The sequence below is a fragment of the Trichoderma camerunense genome (assembly GCF_050948025.1).
Source record: "Trichoderma camerunense strain CBS 138272 chromosome Unknown V8C40scaffold_12, whole genome shotgun sequence".
NCBI lineage: Eukaryota > Fungi > Ascomycota > Sordariomycetes > Hypocreales > Hypocreaceae > Trichoderma > Trichoderma camerunense.
The window spans coordinates 411289-429610 of NW_028145358.1; the positions used below are offsets into that span (position 1 = coordinate 411289).

Genomic DNA, 18322 nt, shown 5'->3' on the forward strand with positions numbered 1-18322 from the left:
TTCTTTCTTTCTTTCTGTCTTTATAGTCATCATCAAAGCAACACGAAGCGGAGGAGTTTACGAAACAACTGAATATATATGAACGGATTTCATGATTTTTAAGAAAAAGAAAATAGTTATTCTAATTTGTCATGCTATAAGCCTAAAAAAAGAGAATCCTTCCCCCAACATACCTAACAGAAGCAGGCCTCTCTCTCTCCCAAGAGTCCAAAACCCGGACCCCCTCAAAAAGAGCAGCCCTGCCTCTTCCAATAAAATACTCCGCTATCCGACGAGTGTAAAACCCTGATATTCCCCCCACGTTGCCGACACCCCAGCTCTCGTTCTCTTCTGGGCGGACTCATTACTCATTTACTCTAGCCTCCGGAAAACAGCCGATGGTATCGAAAAAGAAGAAAATAAAGGGGATTTTGGGAAAAGGGGGAGAGCGAGTTCATCGTGCGTCATGCATCTCATAAAGCCATAAGTCGCCCAATCATTCTAACATGTCAATCTAGAAATGCGTGTCTGGCCTTCTTCGTCTACTGCACTTGGCTGACAATCTCGCTGGCCTTGCCGAGAGACTCGACCATCTGCTGACACTCCTTCCGCCTGCGGATGGTGAAGTCGCTTTCTCTCAGCAAGTCGTCAATGCTATCGGTCTTGTACATGTTCTCCAGCAGTTCACGCTGCATGCCATCCTTTGTGAGCCTATAAATAACTGGTTAATATCTCTTCTGGATTTCATGTTTTCATGGTAGGGTAACATACTGAACAAGGTTGAACATGATGGCCTTGGGGACCATATCGGTCATGGTTCGCTTCACAATGTTGTAGTAAGACGAGATGAGCAATTCTATGCATAAGTTAGCATTGGTAATTCCTTGAAATGATATGGGCAAAGCTTACTAATGACTTCAACCTCGATGACTTCGCGTTCTGACAGCGTGCCGGAAGCCTTGAGGCTGGGTGGCGGAGGCTCCATGGCGGCGGCCTTCTTCTTGTTCTTCGCCGCGAAGAAGCTTCCAAAGAATCCACCGTTTGAGCTTCCATCGGCCTCTGGGACAGTCGGGCTGCCAGCTCGGGCGGGTGTGGAAGCTGGCAGTGCCTTGCCTGTCTTCGGGTCGACCTGCACAGGCTTTGAGGGGTTATGACGCTCGTTGACAATAGCCATGGCCTAGATGCGCGCACGTCATGTTAGCGTATGGATGAAAAATGGCAAAGGAAAGGGGGAACAGGGAAAATGCTGGTGTACATACGCGGTGGCCGTTGAGGAAGTCAGGGTGAGCGGTGTTGATGTAGCACGCCTCCATGTTAACGAGGTCTCGGACGAGCTTGTTGGTTGGCTCCATGGCCTTCTTGAAGAAGGTAACAACGGTGCTGTGCATCTTCTCCTTGAGGGCGGGATATCGGCGGTACAACTGCTTGGATAGCAACTGTGAGAGGATCCGCACCAGCTCATCATACACCAAAGACACACACTTCAGACTTGGGTCCTCCATTCGCTTGATCTGCTGCTTGACGATCAGCTCGAAAGCGGTGGTGCCGACAAACAACGCGGGAGAGGGACCCGACGAGTTGTACAGGTAGGTTCGGATGTCAAGGTCCTTGACGACATCAAAGGGATCGAGTGACTTGACTCCGTTGGAGTACAGCTCGTGGAAGACGAAGCTGATACGGGCACCACCAGACAGTTCGGTGCTGGAGAGCTCGGTGTTGTTACCGTCCAGAACGGTACGCCATTCGTTGGTGAACTCGGTGATGACGTTGAGGACAATGTTGGAGCTGTTGCCGAGCATAGATGGGCCAAGGCTCTCCAGCTCGGAGCTGTACTTTTGCAGAGAGCTGGAGATGCGCGCCTTGATGTCGGGTAGCGTCTGCTTGATGTGCATCATCAGGATGAGATTCAGTTTGCGGGCAAGGTAGGGGGTACCGCAGTAGGAGCTCTTGTTGCGGTACGCCGTGTGGTTCTCGAAATAGTTCTTTTCCGCCTCCAGAGCAGCGCCAATGGCCTTTTTGTTGTCAATGTCTCGCTGTCCTCGGTTGACGACAGGGACGTAGCCCAAGCGCAGCGGAATGATGCGGTTGGAAAGAATATCGATGACGTCGGTTCCCTCTTCCATCAAGTCGACCTTGGTGAGAACACCAATGGTGCGCTGACCTTCGGGGTCGACTTCTCGCGCCAGCTTCAGACCATCCGAGTTTGCCAAATCAATGTTGGCAGCGGTGACGGCCAGGACAATGGCGTTTGACTTGGAGATGTATTTGAGGACCATGTCTCGAATCTGGCGCTCAATATCGCGGGGCTGATCGCCAACGGGGACCTTGGTCAGACCAGGCAAGTCAACCAGTGTCAGGGTAAGGACATTTGGCGAGTAAATGCGCAAGTTGATGGGAGCTGGGGAGATTCCGGCATTTCGGCCAACCTTGGCTTCGGTTTCTCTAGAGATTTCATCCCTGATCTTTCCAAAGTCAAAGAACTTTTGGCCGGGCAAGTGGAGGAACTCGCCCCATTCGTCCGGGTTGGCGGCCTTGTCGGCGCCGGATTCGAGGTCCTCGTGGCTGATGCCGTTGGACTGGGCGGGGCGGTTGATGAGCTGGAGGACGAGAGGACGACGCGTGACGATACCATTACCTCGGGGAAGGCTACCGACAAACAATTAGCATGACGCCGTTTTTGGGAAAGGGTCAAGATAGGGGGCTTCCAGATGGCAGGACTCACAAATCACGGCCGACAATGTTCTCTAGCACGGAACTCTTGCCGCTAGACTGACTGCCGACGACGGCGATCTGAGGAAGATCAATGGGGTTGTTGACTCCGACAGTTGCGAAAACATCCTGAAGCTTGTTGACGAGCCTAGAAGCAAGAAGAGCGAGTCAGTAACATGGCCCACGGGCGAGAGGGGCGTTGCGAGGCCAGCAGAAGCCGGAGCACCAGCAACGCAGTAACAGAAGCGGGAGCAGAAGAGGCTCACTGGATCAGAGCAGGGTCGGTGATGCCGCCCGGCTGGGCAAGCGAAGCGTTGGGCGTGCTCATGGTCGAGCGTGTGTCTTGTATGCGTTGATCGTCGAGATGTCGGGAGGAGAGGCGGAGTAGAAGCCCTGGTTGTAAGGGGGGAGGCTATCGCGAACGAAGTGGCGGGGTGTCTTTGTTGGATAAGCCGGGGAGACGATACGGTGAAGAGAGAAGAAAAGGAGATTCCAGCGCAGGTGTCGGCTTGCACAGAACTTGGCTCTCCCAAAAGGCGCTTGCAGCTATCCTGAAATCGCAGAAAATGGCGGAGAGCCGCTACCAGGCAGAGGGTTGGACAAGATGCGAGTTTATGGGTTTGGATGGATTAGGAGGGACTCGCAAGATGCAGAGCCCGACAAGGGAAGGCTAGGCGGGTTCGGGTGCGGTGCCCTGGCAGGGGAGTCCAGCCACATGTGGCGATGCAGCTGATAGCGGGTGAGAGATACGGAGTGCTGTGCTGTTACTGGTACTTACAGTTAGCGTGAGGCTGGTGTGTTGGGAGCGGTAGCAGCACATTTGCACATGTCCACTGCATTGCACTGGCACGGGCACAGCGACAGAAGGAAAAAAGTTAGCAGCCTAGCAGGGGCTAACGTCACTCGATGATGTGGACAAACAGTGAGGCGCCACATTGAAATCTGTGATTGACACCATCATGTCCTGGGCTTAGCAGAAAACCAATGGAAGTCAAATTAAATCACAGTATGGAGTATGAACTATAGCCAGAATAGAAAAGAAGGTGACAGAAAGAGGGCTCCCAGTCATACATAGTCACACTCACACTCACTCACAGCCCGTTTGGGCACCAGCCAAGCACAGCCAATCGATGTAAGTCGAACGCGCGCATTTCATTTGCAAGACACATGGTCAGGTCAGGTCAGGTACCATTCCATTCATTTCACCGCGCCTGAATACCCACAAGGCTGGCTGACGACATGAACGGCTCTGTATCTGGCTTAGGATAAATTAAATCGACGTGGGCGATTACGTCGTTTCGACTCACAGCGTTGAGCAGCAGCCTTGGCAATCCATACATGTTAGTAGTTCATGCCAAAGGGCTTATAAGTACAACTTCGTCTTATAGTAGCCTTCTTCCAAACTTCATTCAATGTAATATACTCTCAGTCCTTACTTTACTCAGTATTACGGCTGGATTAAAGCAGCAAACAAAGATCTGAGCACAAAGCAATCCCTTCACCATGGCATGTCTACCTACCTAGCCAGTTTCTTAGCAGTAACAGCAACTATTCACACGACTTATTACCGACTAAACCAGTAAATCGTAAACAACCCCACAGAGACACCCAAGTGCTCATTAGGTACCAACGCATGATTCAGTCTTTAATGCGAACGAAGGGTACCAATCACTTGATATCAGGTATCTACTAACATGTTAGGTACTATTATGGCAGCTAGTGTCTGTATAGCTTAGAGATGTCTATCCAGGAGACGATAGTTCCCAGCCATACACTTCATGCTCTTCACCAACCCTCCCTTGCAGCCGGCATCGTTTCAAGTAGTCGTAGATGGCACATGCATCGGGGTCTCAAGCAGGGGAAACTGGATCGGGAGCCACTCAACAAGCACCGAATATGCAGCTTGGATACTTGCAGCCCAACCAGCGGTGGCTAGGTATGAAGCATGCAATCGGAAACCTGGTGGGATATTATCATCGGCGCCTAAAAGGACCCTGAAGAGGAGCCAATGGCCAAGCACATGCAAGTACCTCCTGGTGCCATTCGCATTTGATACACGGTTACACGGAGTACCCTGCATCTAGTAATTGGAAATCATATGTGTAGTAGACGGTAAGGTACTGTTATTGATCTTCAATAGGCCCTGATTAAAGTAAGTACCTGTATGTACCGACGTTTCTGAAACCATCAACTCAGTACTACTAGGTAGGTAATACGGGTATTTGCGGCCGGCGTCTGCTTGTATCATTGCCCACATAATCCATCCATCTATCCTCTACACTCCCTGCTTCACACTAAAACTAGCCGCTGTGTGATGCTACAGTATAGCACGCTTCGATGTTGTCCGTAACAGCGGCTTTCATCGTACTTATAGAAATTGATCTATTAAGCACCAGACATGTATGTAATATCCATGATGCTCTTAGTGAGGTTGATGACACCACCACCCGAGCACCAGCAAGCAGCTGTCAGAGAGAGAGTTGTGCCGTCACCCCGTAAAGACGCTTTGGTAGCGCGCTGTAGCTTGTCGCCACGGGCCGCTAATAGGGAGATACCGCATTACGCCTCCAGCTGCCACCTTGCACGCATGTAGCATCAAATCTTGTAAATTAATATCAATAATCAAGTGAATGCGCGCACCGATGTAGCCCGTGTTCCATATCCTCAGGAGCAACATTCGGTACAGGATTGGCCTGTTCCAGCGACCAAATACCTACCTACCGAAATCGGGCGCTGTAAGCTGCCACTGAAAGCTGAAATACGGCGTTCCCCAGCAGCTGCCCGCTTCAGCCACTGAGGCGTCACTTGCCCACTGAGCCGGATCCCATAACAGGCGCCATCCTCATCGGAACCTTAATCCTCCATGCAACAACTGCCTATCTGGACATCAACCCCTCTGACAACATTTTCCTCATCCCGCACGCTCCCACGACGACTCGTTCCGTCTGCTCGGCGCTTTTGCTGCGGCCTCACACGAGCATCTCAGCCTCGCATTTGCTTGTATCGTTGTCATCTTGGCGAGCCACGCTGTATGTGCTAGTCCCGCCCGAATCCCGTCACTTGCCAGCCAGTCTCTCACAGCCCGGAGCTTCAAAGCCTAGATTCCCGACGTGCTCCAAGATTGAAGCTTGCCTTCGCCCTCTGGCCTCTAGCCAGCCTGCCACCAAGCTCCTCCCCAACATTCCGCGGCCGTCTGCCGCCCAGAGGTCGACGTGGACCAACTCTTGAACCCTCGTGCCCTCTCGGTTGACGTCTCCGACGGCCCAAGCTCTCCGCAAGCCTCTCGGAGCTCCTCTGATACGTCGTCTTCGGCACTCAACACTCTCTCTACCTCCGGCCCCATCGGCAGCTCTGCTAGAGCCCCGGCTACTGCTACGAATATAGCGTCTTCAAGTGCAAGCCGAGCTCCCTCGACTTTGCTCCAGCCCCCCTCTCAGATTCTAGGCCGACGAAGACGACTGTCCTCAGACTACCAGCCAGAAGGCGAGCCTCATAATACCCTTCCTGCTGCAGACGCTGGGTCTGCCGCTGCGGACGCAACTGCTGGGAGGCCGCTGAAGCGAAGGCGGCGCGGCGGCGCAGGCACAAACATGCTGTCCGACGGGGATATGGCCGGATCACCGAATGGGTCCGACATCGCTCAATCCAACGGCTCCTTTACTACACCAACATCGCAGCGGGATGCGGCGTCTTCTATGGCAACCAACGGCAGCCGAAAGGCAGGTGTCGTGACAAACGGATCGTCAAATGGGGAGAGGCGCTCATCATCACAACCTACAACATACTTTGGACATAATCGAGAGGAAGTCACGCGAATATTGATCCAGGCTTTGACGGATATGGGCTATCAGGCGGCAGCTGACAACATTAGCCAGCAGAGCGGCTACAGTTTGGAGAGCCCCACGGTAGCAGCATTTCGATCGGCTGTGCTTGCCGGGTCGTGGGCAGAGGCCGAAGAGCTATTGAGGGGCGCGACAGTAGCAGATGAGACAAGCGAAGGTGGCAACGGTCTTGTTCTCACTTCTGGCTCCGACAAGGACGTCATGCGATTCTGGCTGCGGCAGCAAAAGTTCCTAGAGCTACTGGAACAGAAGGATACCACTCGAGCTTTAACGACGCTGCGGGGAGAGTTGACACCCCTGTATCACGATACGACCAAACTTCATTTTCTATCAAGCTTGTTAATGTGCCAGTCGACTGAAGATTTAATGCAAAAGGCCAGCTGGGATGGGGCACGTGGACAGTCTCGAAGAAAACTGCTGTCTGAATTATCCAGTTGAGCCATCCCCAAACGCTCGCTACTAGCAATATTGACTCGTTTCGCTAACTCGTTGACTTATAGAACGCATTTCACCATCCGTAATGCTGCCGGAGAACCGTCTAGCAGTACTACTTGACCACGTCAAGCAGAGCCAGATTAATACGTGTCTCTACCATACGGCGGCATCGTCCCCTTCCCTGTATTCAGATCACCTTTGTGACCGACGAAACTTTCCCTCCGAATTTGCCCTAGAGCTAGGCGATCTTGGGGGAGAGGTCTGGTCTGTCCGATTTTCTCATGACGGTACACGTCTGGCGGCTTGTGGGAGCCGAGAGCATGTCAAAATATGGGATACACAAACCTTTGCCGTCACCCATGTTCTCCCAAATCACGGAACCGAAGGTGTTGGAGACATCGCTTGGAGTCCCGACGACTCTATGATTATAACTTGCTCTTTTGATAAGTACGCTCGTCTGTGGGATACAAATGTAAGAAACCACCCAACAACCCAACCGCGAGTCAATATTGGATTTGACATCAACTGAAAGTTACTGACATCTGATATTTCTAGACTGGCACCTTGATCAAGACACTTAGAAAGTTTGCCGAGCCAGTGAGTGGCTGTGTATGGGCGTCGAACAGTAGATCATTTGTTTTGGGAAGCTTAGACAAGGTTCACGGCCTGTGCACCTTTAACGTGTACGACGACGATATTATCGAATGGAACAAAAAGCATCGAGTGCAGGACCTTTGCGGTTCCCCCGATGAGCGTCTGCTGGTGGCAGTGGATGATTTACAAAACATTCACGTCTACGACGCCACTACAAGAGAGCTGGAATACGACTTGGAGCTAAAAGCGAGGCCAACCTCCGTCAGTATCAGCCATGATTCCAAGCACCTACTAGTGAACAAACAGGACGGCGAGGCTCAGCTGATTGACCTTGCAACGAGAAATTCGGTCCACAAGTTTCTGGGCCACACGGGGGGCGAGTTTTTGATCCGCAGCGCATTCGGCGGTGCCAACGAGAGCTTCGTCATGAGTGGGAGCGAAGATGGCAACATCCTCATCTGGCACAAGAACATTGGAGCCGCTGTTGAACGGTTACAGGGCCATCAACCGCGATGCAACGCAGTAGTCTGGAACCCTGCAGATCCATGCATGCTGGCATCGTGTGGAGATGATGGCCGCATCAAAATGTAAGCACCAGCCGCCCACGCCCAAGAGTTACAGTATACTAACGTTAGAGTTGTAGCTGGACCAACAAGGCACGAAGCGTCGAGCTTCGAGCAAGGCATCTTCGAGGATCCAATGGATGGAGGAGCATGGGTGACGAGTCGTAGGCCGAGATACTGACCTAGGCGCTCAAGTATCGGTCTGGACTTAACCCGCCGTCTGGGCCTCTGGAGCTTAGGGCGTTATTGGCGTTGTTAGCAGACGGGCAACCTTTGACACAACTAGCCTCCTCCCGTGCATGAAGTTGAGCAGCGGCAACCATCTGCGGCCTGAGTTTTAGATCCAACTGGTCCAAGAACAGATGGCATCTCTCAAACCTTTACCTGGCATCCAGAGTGAGGCCATGACGGCAGGCCCTCGGTGAGATTTGCCCCGAACGAAAGTGATTGGAGGAAGAAAATGGAGAGGAATGCATCGCTACCGCGAAATCGAAAGCGTGACTCTCTAGCATCAAGTGGGATCATGGTTTAGCCTTCAAGTTTCGCTTGCAGGCTCTTTGTTGTTCTTTTATGTATACTTTGCTTAAGCTTTTCTCTCCCCTTTCTCATATTAACCTTCTGAACTGTCTAATGGGAGGCGTTCAAAGAGGTAGCGGCGGATGTTACAAGGGTTTTTTCCTTCTCTTTTGATGCCATGGGCGGGTTTACAATTGTGTGTAGAAGTGTGTTTTGTTTACATGGGCATCAATCATTCAATAAACATCTCTCTACAACTTCATTGGCGCCACATGCTCCCATCATCATAAGTGACAGTTTGGTGCTTGATGCATGGCATATAAGCTGGCAGCACGATAGTCTGCGGAGAGAGAGCACAGCCATTGCATATTAATCCAAACAGTAGCAGGGTTCATTCACACTACCGTGTTTCACCTTGTCATCACTCTATTTGCTCGTGCGTGTTACAGGTGGCCAGCTACTCTGAGTTTAGTGTACAGTAAGTTGCATGGCCTGAAATCAGCGGAGCGTGTTTTGTTTCTTTGGATGTCGGTCATGACATGATGTGTGTCATGGCCTACAGTAAACGTCCCTTTCATCAAGCCACATTTTGAAAACCTCCCGTTGTTTCCGGATAAATAACAAAGGGGCAACGAATTTCTCGTATGCGGCTCTAGGCGCAATGACAAAACAAGTAGCAAAGACTAGCAGCCAGTCCCCAAAAAGAAACAGACCGGCGTCCCTTCACTGGGATGAAATGTATTCAAACACATGCAACACAGAGAACGAGAGGGTTAGGAAAAGGAAAGGGCACAGCACGAAATGGCGCGGTGTCGCGTGAGCATAAACCGCCAACCGGCAGAGTCGTGACATGTTCGGTATTCAGTTGGGATTAGCATCAGACGGGGGATGCCCTGGGCGGTTTGCCATGCATGCCCGCATGTACGGTATGATGCAGGTTAGTCAGTTCTCGCCGATTCATCAGTTATTACTCTTTTCTTTCTTTCTCGTGCTAGTGTTTAGCAGACGTTCATCTTTTAGCTTCAGATCTGGGGGTGTAGCAGATAGATTGAGGACTAATGCATTGCTGGGATGAGGCTGGTAGGTGGCAGTAATCCTCCGTGCTCGTGCTCTGCATGAGAATGAGGCAGATGAATGAAGCACTTACAGAGTGCTAGCAACAATCCGCCATGGGCTGTTATAATTAGTAGACTGAGGTTTCGATTGGTAAGGTGAGGATGCTGCACCGTATGTGTCCGTGATGATTTCGTTCCTTGATCTCTGGCTCTTGGTGTGCACCAATCCAGGGTCCATGCCATTATTGATTTGATGCCAATACCCTGTCATGGAAAGACTGCCGATAGCCAGCATTCGGTACCTATCGGGGACCTCGCTTCAACAGACCGTTGGATGGTAGTACTGACAGCAGCAAGAGGTAAGGTGGTACTATTAAAAGCACCAGCCGCTGCAACATCCAGGGCAAAAAGTCCATGCTCGTGCCAAATTCTCTTTGAGAAGGTTCTTTTTTACCCTGCCCTGGCGTGCTGCCGCGTAAGAAGCCGCAGGGAAACGAGGCGCCTGGGTTCTCGCAGCCTTCCTGGCATCTTACCCCTTTCTTCTTCAACAAGCCCAGGCATGTGTTGGCCGCTGATTCCTGAGACCTAGGATGTGATTCGCAGAGAGACAGCCAAGTACAGAGCTTTGATATCGGGACGCGGAAAGCGTCAAGGCTTGCCGATGCTCTGGTAGCTGCGCCTTTTTGACTCTGCTTTTTGGCGGCTTTCGCCAGAGCCTAGCCGACTTAACGAAATTAGACAAGGATCCTAGAATGCAACGAAATCGCAGAATATCCCCACATAATCTGGGGCATTCGCGAGGGGCACAGGAGCGAACTTTGTCGATTACACCACTAGCACTGGCAGCTCTGCGCCATCTGTCCCAATAATCGTAACGAAGTAACGACTTTCAAAAAAGAGCTTAGCGGTGGGCCGTGAGACTGCACATGGCCATGCGAGTACCGAGCATCTTGGATGCCTAATATGGCCTAGATGGACTATTGGAGTAACAGGTTAGCTGCGCAATAAGCAGAGTAAAGAAGCACCGTCTCTAAGCCGGCTATAACAAATCGTCTGTACGGAGTAGATGCTTACACGAATGGGCCAAGTAACTTCCGACCAGGCCGATCTATCGGTGTACATCCCCCTTTGTCCCTGAAGGCGAAATCAACGGCCAGCAGTACTGTAGCAGTGCAAGTAGGTAGTACTACCTGTATGCATTTGCATTTGGACCCATTGTCTCCTCTGCGGCTCGGCTTGGACTTGTACTCGGACTTGCATGTGGCATGTGGCCTGATCGCCTGCGCAAATTAAGAATCGACAACAGGGCAATTGGAAGCAGCTAGGTCAGCATCCGGAAGATTTTCCCGCTTGGTATCCAGAGCATCTTCCTGACATGCCGGGGGTTGATGCAACGCTTTGACTGTATGGAAGCATCCGTATTGCTGACATACATGTCTTCCATGTTGTCTTACACTGCACTCAGGAGGAGCAGTCATCCACCGAGTTGATTCACATGGCAGCAGAATTGTGCTGGATCTACTGCAGCGCAGATCCTCTATTTGGACATTTCTTCTCGGAGACAAACACAGATCGGCTCGGCGAGCCCGGGAGCAAGTAGGTAGTAGCAAGACAAGCACAGATATGCTTGGCGAGGCTGTCCTCACTCCGCTTTGGCAGTACACGACAACCAGGAAATGAAAGAGGAGGTTTCACCAGCAACTCCATTCCCAGTAAAGGTCAGGCTGTCCTACCTGTCACATTATCTCATGAACCTATGACGGGTTACACAATGGATGTGCCTTTGTAAATCGAAGTGACGCAAGGTGGCGCCATATGCCAAGAATCTTGCTCTCTAGAGTAGTAGTATCGTGTAAATAGGGCTTTGCCGGCCGAGGAGAGGTAGAATGTTCAAGAGGCGGAGTCAATTCAGATGCTGCTCTGTAGTAGTAGTAAATACGGGTGCTCTGCATTACTACTGAGACTCTGTCGACCGTCCCGCTGTCCTTTAGGACAGGAAATGTGCAATTGCGGACCTTGATGCACCGATGATGTAGTTGGTGGTGAGAACAGTAATCAGTTGTACCTGTATCATGTTTCCCTCTTCTCTGTAAGTCGGGATAAAGGGGGCTGCCTCGGCGGTATCGTAATTCCGCACATAGGCACAGCATGGGCCTCTGGATAAGCGTTTCCAAGGCTGTTCTATCACATACCAGCAAAAGGAAAGCTGTGATGCACGAGTATGCAAGGAGGCACAGTTCTTCATCTCGTTACGGGACCGACGAAAAGACGACCGGTGCTGACGGGTTTCGCACCGAACGTTGGATGGGGTGTACATCGGCGCCCGTTCGCCGTCTAAGATTTTGCGCAGCTCTGGGGCACACCCCAGTAATATTAACAAGACGGTAGCGGCACAAGGTAGGGTAACATCAGACGTCGCCCAAAGTTGGACGTTGGCCCGAAGATTCCAAGAGCACTGGCCATCTATGTGTCTGTACCCGGCCAATAAGCTAGAGTTTCAAACTGATCGTAGATCAAGATGGAGGCTAGCGATCACAGTACTCTCCATCGATGAAGCTTTATTGGCTGCACCGAGGCAGATGAATTCGACACCGATGTCACCTTGGGTCTTCCACCGAGGCCTAGCTTCGACAACAAAAGATCTTGGGGCAAGCGGCTAAAAGGCGGGCGCATCGAGCTCTTGACTGCGAGTGTTTACCGCCGGCGCCCCGAATGCTCCATCCAGATACAGACAGACGGTGTTTGTAAGTGGCACGGCTCCGTATTGGGATGGGGGCACATGCCTTGACCGTCATATCGTCTGATTCTGATGCTTGCCGCCGACTACGTAGCATTCCGTCCAAGCTGCACCCGGAAAAGGAGAAACAGGATGCCATGAGTCGCCACCGTCGTGAGATGCAGCCGTGCATTAGTTGAACGGTCGATTTTGGCCAATGAGCAGATCTGTGCCTGACATGCAGGTACAGTACGGTACTCGCACCAGGAGTGTAGTACCAACACCCCGGCTTCCCCGAGTTTTTTCCTTTTCTCTTCTTCTTCTTTTCTTCTTTCTGTGTTGCCTGTGTTCCCTTGCCTTAGGGGGGATCCGAAACATCTGTAAGTGTGGCGCATATTCCTCATGTGACAATTTATTTTTTCTTTGGGAGGGAAGAAGAAGGACAAGAAGAATAACATGAAGTTCCTTGTTGGTGGGGAGTCTGTACCGGGATTGTTCCATGCTATACCCAAATTTTCCAATGTTTTCTGCTACTTTTTCGGCGGATGACTAGCCAAGGCCTTTCGGCTCTGCATCTGTTCTTCAAAGTAGTGTGCCACCTTTGCCTTGTTTTGTACGAGTTTGCGGTATAGATGCCTCTTTTCATGGCATAGTGAAATGCTAGTAGTAGCATCGATTTGTATGCGAGTGCGTGTCCAAGCAGGTACTCGTATTGTCAATATTCCAGACTCCATACAAAACATACAGTACAGCATGGAGAGGCAGTGGAGAGGCGGGATCCATAATCGCCATCTCATAGTACCCGCTCCTGCATGCATCAGGTCAGCCTCGATTATTTCTTCTTTACTGGTGGAGGGCTTGATCGAAAAAGTATTCGTGCATGACAGTGTCCTGTGCTACTGAGCAGTACGATAATGCTTCATGAGTGCATCGATATGCGACGTGGCTGTGTGAGCATGCCAATATGATATCATGTATAGTCGTGATTCTCTCCTTCCTTGTACTTCGTACTCGACAGGGTGATGTGATAACACTGGTAGAGAGCTGACTATTGCAATCTGGACTGAGTAAACTAACAGACGGCGGCGACGGCCTACTCCATTCTGGGTGTACCCGAACCGCTAGTAAATGTGATGGTCAAGACGGCTAATGACGGACGTAGCCATAGTCACGGCGATCAGGGCTCGTATGGCTGTAAATCCAAGCACTCGCGCCCAGTTGCACATGACGAGTAGCATTTCCTTTCGGCGCCGGGCGAATTTGAGGGAGGTTTGCGATGGTGTGGCTCGTTTTGGTGTGTTGTGTTGCTGTGATGATACCACACAAGTAAGCCGTGGCTTTTCAGCGATGTTGTGCTGTTCCTGGCCCCCTGGCCGAGGCTGGCCCGTTTTGACGGCCAAGCGTCGAGGCGCTATTCCATAGACTTTGCTAGAAGAGAATTAAGGAGCCACTCCGCGCTCCCGTCGCCACCCCGACATGATACGGATGCTCATGGCCTGGCACTTGCTGGCAGCCCCGGTCCTTGGCAGCAGAATCGACTGCAACGCATACTTTTGTTCCTGGATGTCGAGGCGGCTAAGCGTACGACTACTCGTACAAGCACATGCAGGCCTGCATCGGACAGTACAGTCAGTGCTAGGTAGGAGACTCAAGGAACATGGCCGCCTGCTCCTATTCCTGCCATTGACCTGTAACTGCAGTGCTGTCCGAGGGCAACTTACCGCTAATGGCCCAAGTGGATATGACAATGGAAGCCAATCTCACGCAGTCCCAGGCAGTGCATTCATTTGTCAAGCCTCGCAGCGTGTCTGACTCTCAGAGCTCAGAGCGAAATGGCTTGAAATCCGTTTGCGGGAGTCTAGGCGTTGATGGTACGGAGAAACTTTTTCGAAGCTGATGAGATTATGGAGTACATGTGATTACCGCTGGAGACTTTTGGTGGGGAAAGGGAGCACAGGACGCTCCGCTACTCTGACGCAACTTTCCAATAACTGTCGGGTATGTCTAAGTCCACGGCTCTTTCCCAGAAGGACAAACGGAACCTTTTGAAAATTGAAAATGAAGGCGCATCCGAACTCCATGAGGCGTTGTTAGTATCGTGGAGGTATCTACCACCCGTAGTATCTGCGGGAGGGACTTGGAAGATACCTTTGCGGGTTTGCGGGTTTACGGGTACGGTACTATACGCTATTAGATGGGGTGGCAAAATCGCATCTCCATTTGGAATTCGACCTCTTCCAAGGCACTTGTTAGTGCAATTGAAAAACTTCCATGCTCCATTCCGTCCATTCCAGCGCGGGAAGCGGTGGTAACTTAATATCGAGGTGGATGGATCAATTGCCGGCCGGCCGGTATCCTAGGTTCGGGTACTGGCTGTAATTGTACTCTCGGTGATTGAATACTAAATCAACTCACTCTGTGCCCGCAGTGATAGTCAGGTACTAATATACTATCACAACTCGCAAAGTATGATATCCATCGATGCCCCTCCCCGTGCAGATTGGTAATGAAAAGAGCCTCCTTATTATTAGGGACCCCACGGTCTCATGTAGGTACTAGCAGATGCAGCGCAGCGCAGTATCAATGAATTGGTGGGGATGCAATTTATCAGGAACCCTTGGAATGTCGCGTCCACGGCGTGGCCCACCGGCTGTTCGTTAGGCTTCGTTAGTCTTTTAGGGGACAGCAGGGGCTTAGGCGTGCGCTTCTAGTGCCGGAGGGCTGCATGTACTTTGGCGCCTGTGCCCGTTACGACGAGACATGCCCTGCGTCGCAATCTAGCGCTGATTTCCGCCGGTGCCCACTCATTCTGGAAGTATCCTGCATCACGAACCTCCAGCCAGGTACATGGATCACGCCTGGTTCCTTCGCGGTGGGCTTCGGTTGCGCCTCTCAGCGCTGCGCCGGTGGCGGCCCTCCGTCATTTACAGCGCCTCAGCGAGTGTTTCCAGCGCCCTGTGCCTGTGCGCCTCGCATGGCACTGCAGCACAGCGTCTGTTTCTGGTCTGTTCCGCCCGCCTGAATACCGGATCGTCGTCTGGAAACTCGGGTTTGGCAGCTAAAGCTTCGTCCCCACCATCTCCGGACAAAACCAGCCCGGGGCCCTTCATTTAAGTGCTAGGCCTAGTATTTCAGCTTTTGCTTTCCTCTTCCCCATGGCTCCGTTCCGGCGAATCCCTCATTTCGCCGTTTCTTCTCTTTCTTGTTGATATCCGTTAATACCATCTCTTGACCCACTGCGGCCTCGTTGTTTTCGCTTTGCTGAGCCTTGTACGGTTTCCATCCGACGGACGACCAGACGAGGTAAAAAAGAGGAGACGACAAGATAGGAGACAATCCCCATTGTCCAACTTCTCCATCACTTCAAGAGCCCGGCTGCTTGACCTATACTCTTACGCACATGTACTCGATCGAGAGAGAGGCGATTTCGTCTTTGCTCGTTTTCCTCCTCAGCATGTGCATTTAGAACCGGACGACTAACATCCCCCGTCCTTTTCCTTCTGTGTCTTGTCTTTCAGGAGCAGCCTCACAGCCTCACAGCCGCCCGCCATGGAGTTTCTCGACGGCCTTCTCCTTGTTCCTCCGGACCGAAACCACATTCTCTCCAAGGCGCAATGGAAGGTATGCTTGAAGACCCCCATCTTTCTTCAACGGGGCAACATCTGATTTACTTCCTCTACAGACCCGATATATCCTCGTTGGCAGACGAACTGCAATCAACAAGCAGAAAGAGCGACAGTTTGGACAGTTTGGTAATAGTGCGAAGTCAAATGCCTCTGAGCCAAAGCCTCTTACCAAGGTGTATACCGACGAATACTGTATCTCTCTCTTCAAGTCTAAAGTAAGCGCTGATACACTGTTCCTGCCGCTCGTCGAATATATGCAACTTCTAACGGGCGCATTTCTCTATAGGATGATGTGGAACCCGCCTATCAGTGGCCCACGAGCTGCGTCCTCGATTGTCAAGTCCAAATGCTTTCCTACCGCAAGCAAGGGCCTATCCTGCCTACACTTGTTGTTACCATAACTGACAAGGAGCGAAAGCGCCGCTCCAGTCGATCCGTGGGGTTAATAGCGAGCAAAGAAGCTGGGACCAGTACTCTGTGGTTTCGAACGCTGCCAGATGATCACAACACCAGCCTTCACGACTGGGCTCAGTTTATCTTGGCCAAGAAGAACCCCATGGCACAAGATGGAAACACCACGCCGGTATTTTCGAGCCCTTTCAGCCCGCGAAGCCGCGAAGCTCCAGAGTACTTTACCAGGCCAGGCAGCGGAAATCAGAATCAAGCGAGCGGCAGTCGTCCAGATGTGCGGCCTCTACAGCACAAGAACTCCAGCGCTACGTATTCATCGGGGACTCGCGAGCGGCCCGCTACCTTCAGCTCCGATTCGCCGAGCCTGCGGTCCAAGCGTAGCGACATCTCTTCGCCATCTAGCATCAGTCAGCACCCTGTCCAGAAGGCATTTGCGGTTCCCGGCCAAATCTATACCGGGCCGATGCATGGCGAGCCAGGGCTGCCTGCTATCAGAGATTCGATTTACCAAGGAGAGCTGATTGAGGGCTGGACGGCGGCTCAGGGGCGTTCCTCTACCCTCAGCTCGCCTACGCGTGGTAGTGAAGCATTAGGATCGCCGATGGAGGCGCCCCTGGGCTTCGACGTCCACGCGCCGCCTGCCCCCGGAGAGACGATCCTCGATAGAGCATTTCAGATGGGCCATATTCCATGGGCCCAAACGAATGTCCCTGGTCAGGAGACGTTCAGTTCCATCGCCCGCTTCGATGCTCTCATGCACGAAGTAGAGGGCAAGCGTAAACAGAGAGAAGCGAATCAGCGCGCGGAGCGGGCGGCTGTGCGCAATACGTATAATCCTGAGGTCGCGCCTCTTGACTTGGACGAGGATTTCGATTCAGATGACAACGCGCATTCTGCGGATGAGCAAGACCTTGGCTATGACAGAAGCCCTATCATTTCCCCCTCGGCTCAAAGAGCATTGGCTTTCATTGCAGACCGACATGGGGATTCACCCAGGGAACCCGGATCGCGGCGTCCCACCATCTCTAGGGCTCATTTGAGCTACCATGCCGGCACAGCGGTCGCGGCACCGCCGACTTCACAATCCCCCCCTTCGCGACCGCATACGGCCCACGCCAAGAGCCGCCTCAATGCATCGCAGAGGACCCAGAGCACGCCTCACTTGAACCCAGTCTCTGCCGGCAGGGGCGGCGAAGATGCTGCTTCGCGAAACGGCGACTCTGACAACCGCCGATCCGGCTCTAGTTCCAAAAGGTTGAGTTTCTCTGAATTTACCAGAAGGCTCTCGAGCACCAGCAGCTTACTGGTAGTCCAGACCAACACCAGCGGAGACAGCCGCCGAGCAAGCGTCGCTGAGATGGATTCTTCCCAGCAGCCCCTCAGCGCGCGACGGGCCGACGTGAGCCACAGCCACCGCGATACCGTTCCTCCGCCCAGGAGCCGAGAATGGCAGAAGCAAGATCGACGGTGCCCCTGGCGCAACAGCGTTGGTGTCGTTGGTCCCGAAGGCGGATTCCTCTGAGCATGCCGTGGAAACTCCACTACCTATCCAACATGCCATGGATGCCTTCTCTTCCAACTGCCATCTTTCTCTATTAATGCAGCAATTGGCTTTTTCTTCTTCAGCATATTCCCAAACAACAAGAGAAGCCGTCACGGATGTGATTTTCGATACGAGCAGGCCGGGCCTCGTGCTTGAGCGAGAATCCTCTTCAACACTAATGTCACAACACACATAACGACTTTATACATATATCACTTTTATTTAGCATCGCTACGACGCATTATGACGAGGTCCACATTTTAGCCTTAGCATGACTCCGGCGTTGGTATTCATCATCTCAGGAGTTTTCTCTCTCTCTCTCCCCTTTCTTGG

At 52.1% G+C, this 18322-nt stretch overlaps 4 protein-coding genes across 4 annotated transcripts; 3 read left to right on the forward strand and 1 right to left on the reverse strand.

Moving 5' to 3' along the window:
• Nucleotides 1-75: 75 nt before the first annotated feature.
• On the reverse strand, nt 76-3307 carry V8C40DRAFT_249018 (dynamin-like GTPase VPS1). Its single transcript, XM_083216668.1, has 6 exons — nt 2955-3307; nt 2702-2836; nt 1239-2625; nt 889-1156; nt 751-835; nt 76-690 (listed from the first exon to the last, which is right to left on the reverse strand). Exons 1-6 carry the CDS (start codon nt 3014-3016, stop codon nt 522-524), a joined length of 2106 nt encoding a protein of 701 aa, XP_083071564.1. The 5' UTR covers nt 3017-3307; the 3' UTR covers nt 76-521.
• A 2700-nt stretch (nt 3308-6007) lies between these two features.
• Nucleotides 6008-8553, forward strand: V8C40DRAFT_43318 (WD40-repeat-containing domain protein). The gene is made up of 5 exons (XM_083222973.1): nt 6008-6073; nt 6254-6963; nt 7031-7437; nt 7521-8146; nt 8203-8553. Exons 2-5 carry the CDS (start codon nt 6279-6281, stop codon nt 8288-8290), a joined length of 1806 nt encoding a protein of 601 aa, XP_083071565.1. The 5' UTR covers nt 6008-6073; nt 6254-6278; the 3' UTR covers nt 8291-8553.
• A 4672-nt stretch (nt 8554-13225) lies between these two features.
• Nucleotides 13226-14267, forward strand: V8C40DRAFT_249027 (uncharacterized protein). Its single transcript, XM_083216669.1, has one exon. The coding sequence runs from the start codon at nt 13886-13888 to the stop codon at nt 14219-14221; it is 336 nt and encodes a 111-aa protein (XP_083071566.1). The 5' UTR covers nt 13226-13885; the 3' UTR covers nt 14222-14267.
• A 1588-nt stretch (nt 14268-15855) lies between these two features.
• Nucleotides 15856-18114, forward strand: V8C40DRAFT_43416 (uncharacterized protein). The gene is made up of 3 exons (XM_083222974.1): nt 15856-16030; nt 16092-16250; nt 16322-18114. The coding sequence occupies exons 1-3, from the start codon at nt 15959-15961 to the stop codon at nt 17966-17968; spliced, it is 1878 nt and encodes a 625-aa protein (XP_083071567.1). The 5' UTR covers nt 15856-15958; the 3' UTR covers nt 17969-18114.
• The last annotated feature ends 208 nt before the right edge of the window (nt 18115-18322 follow it).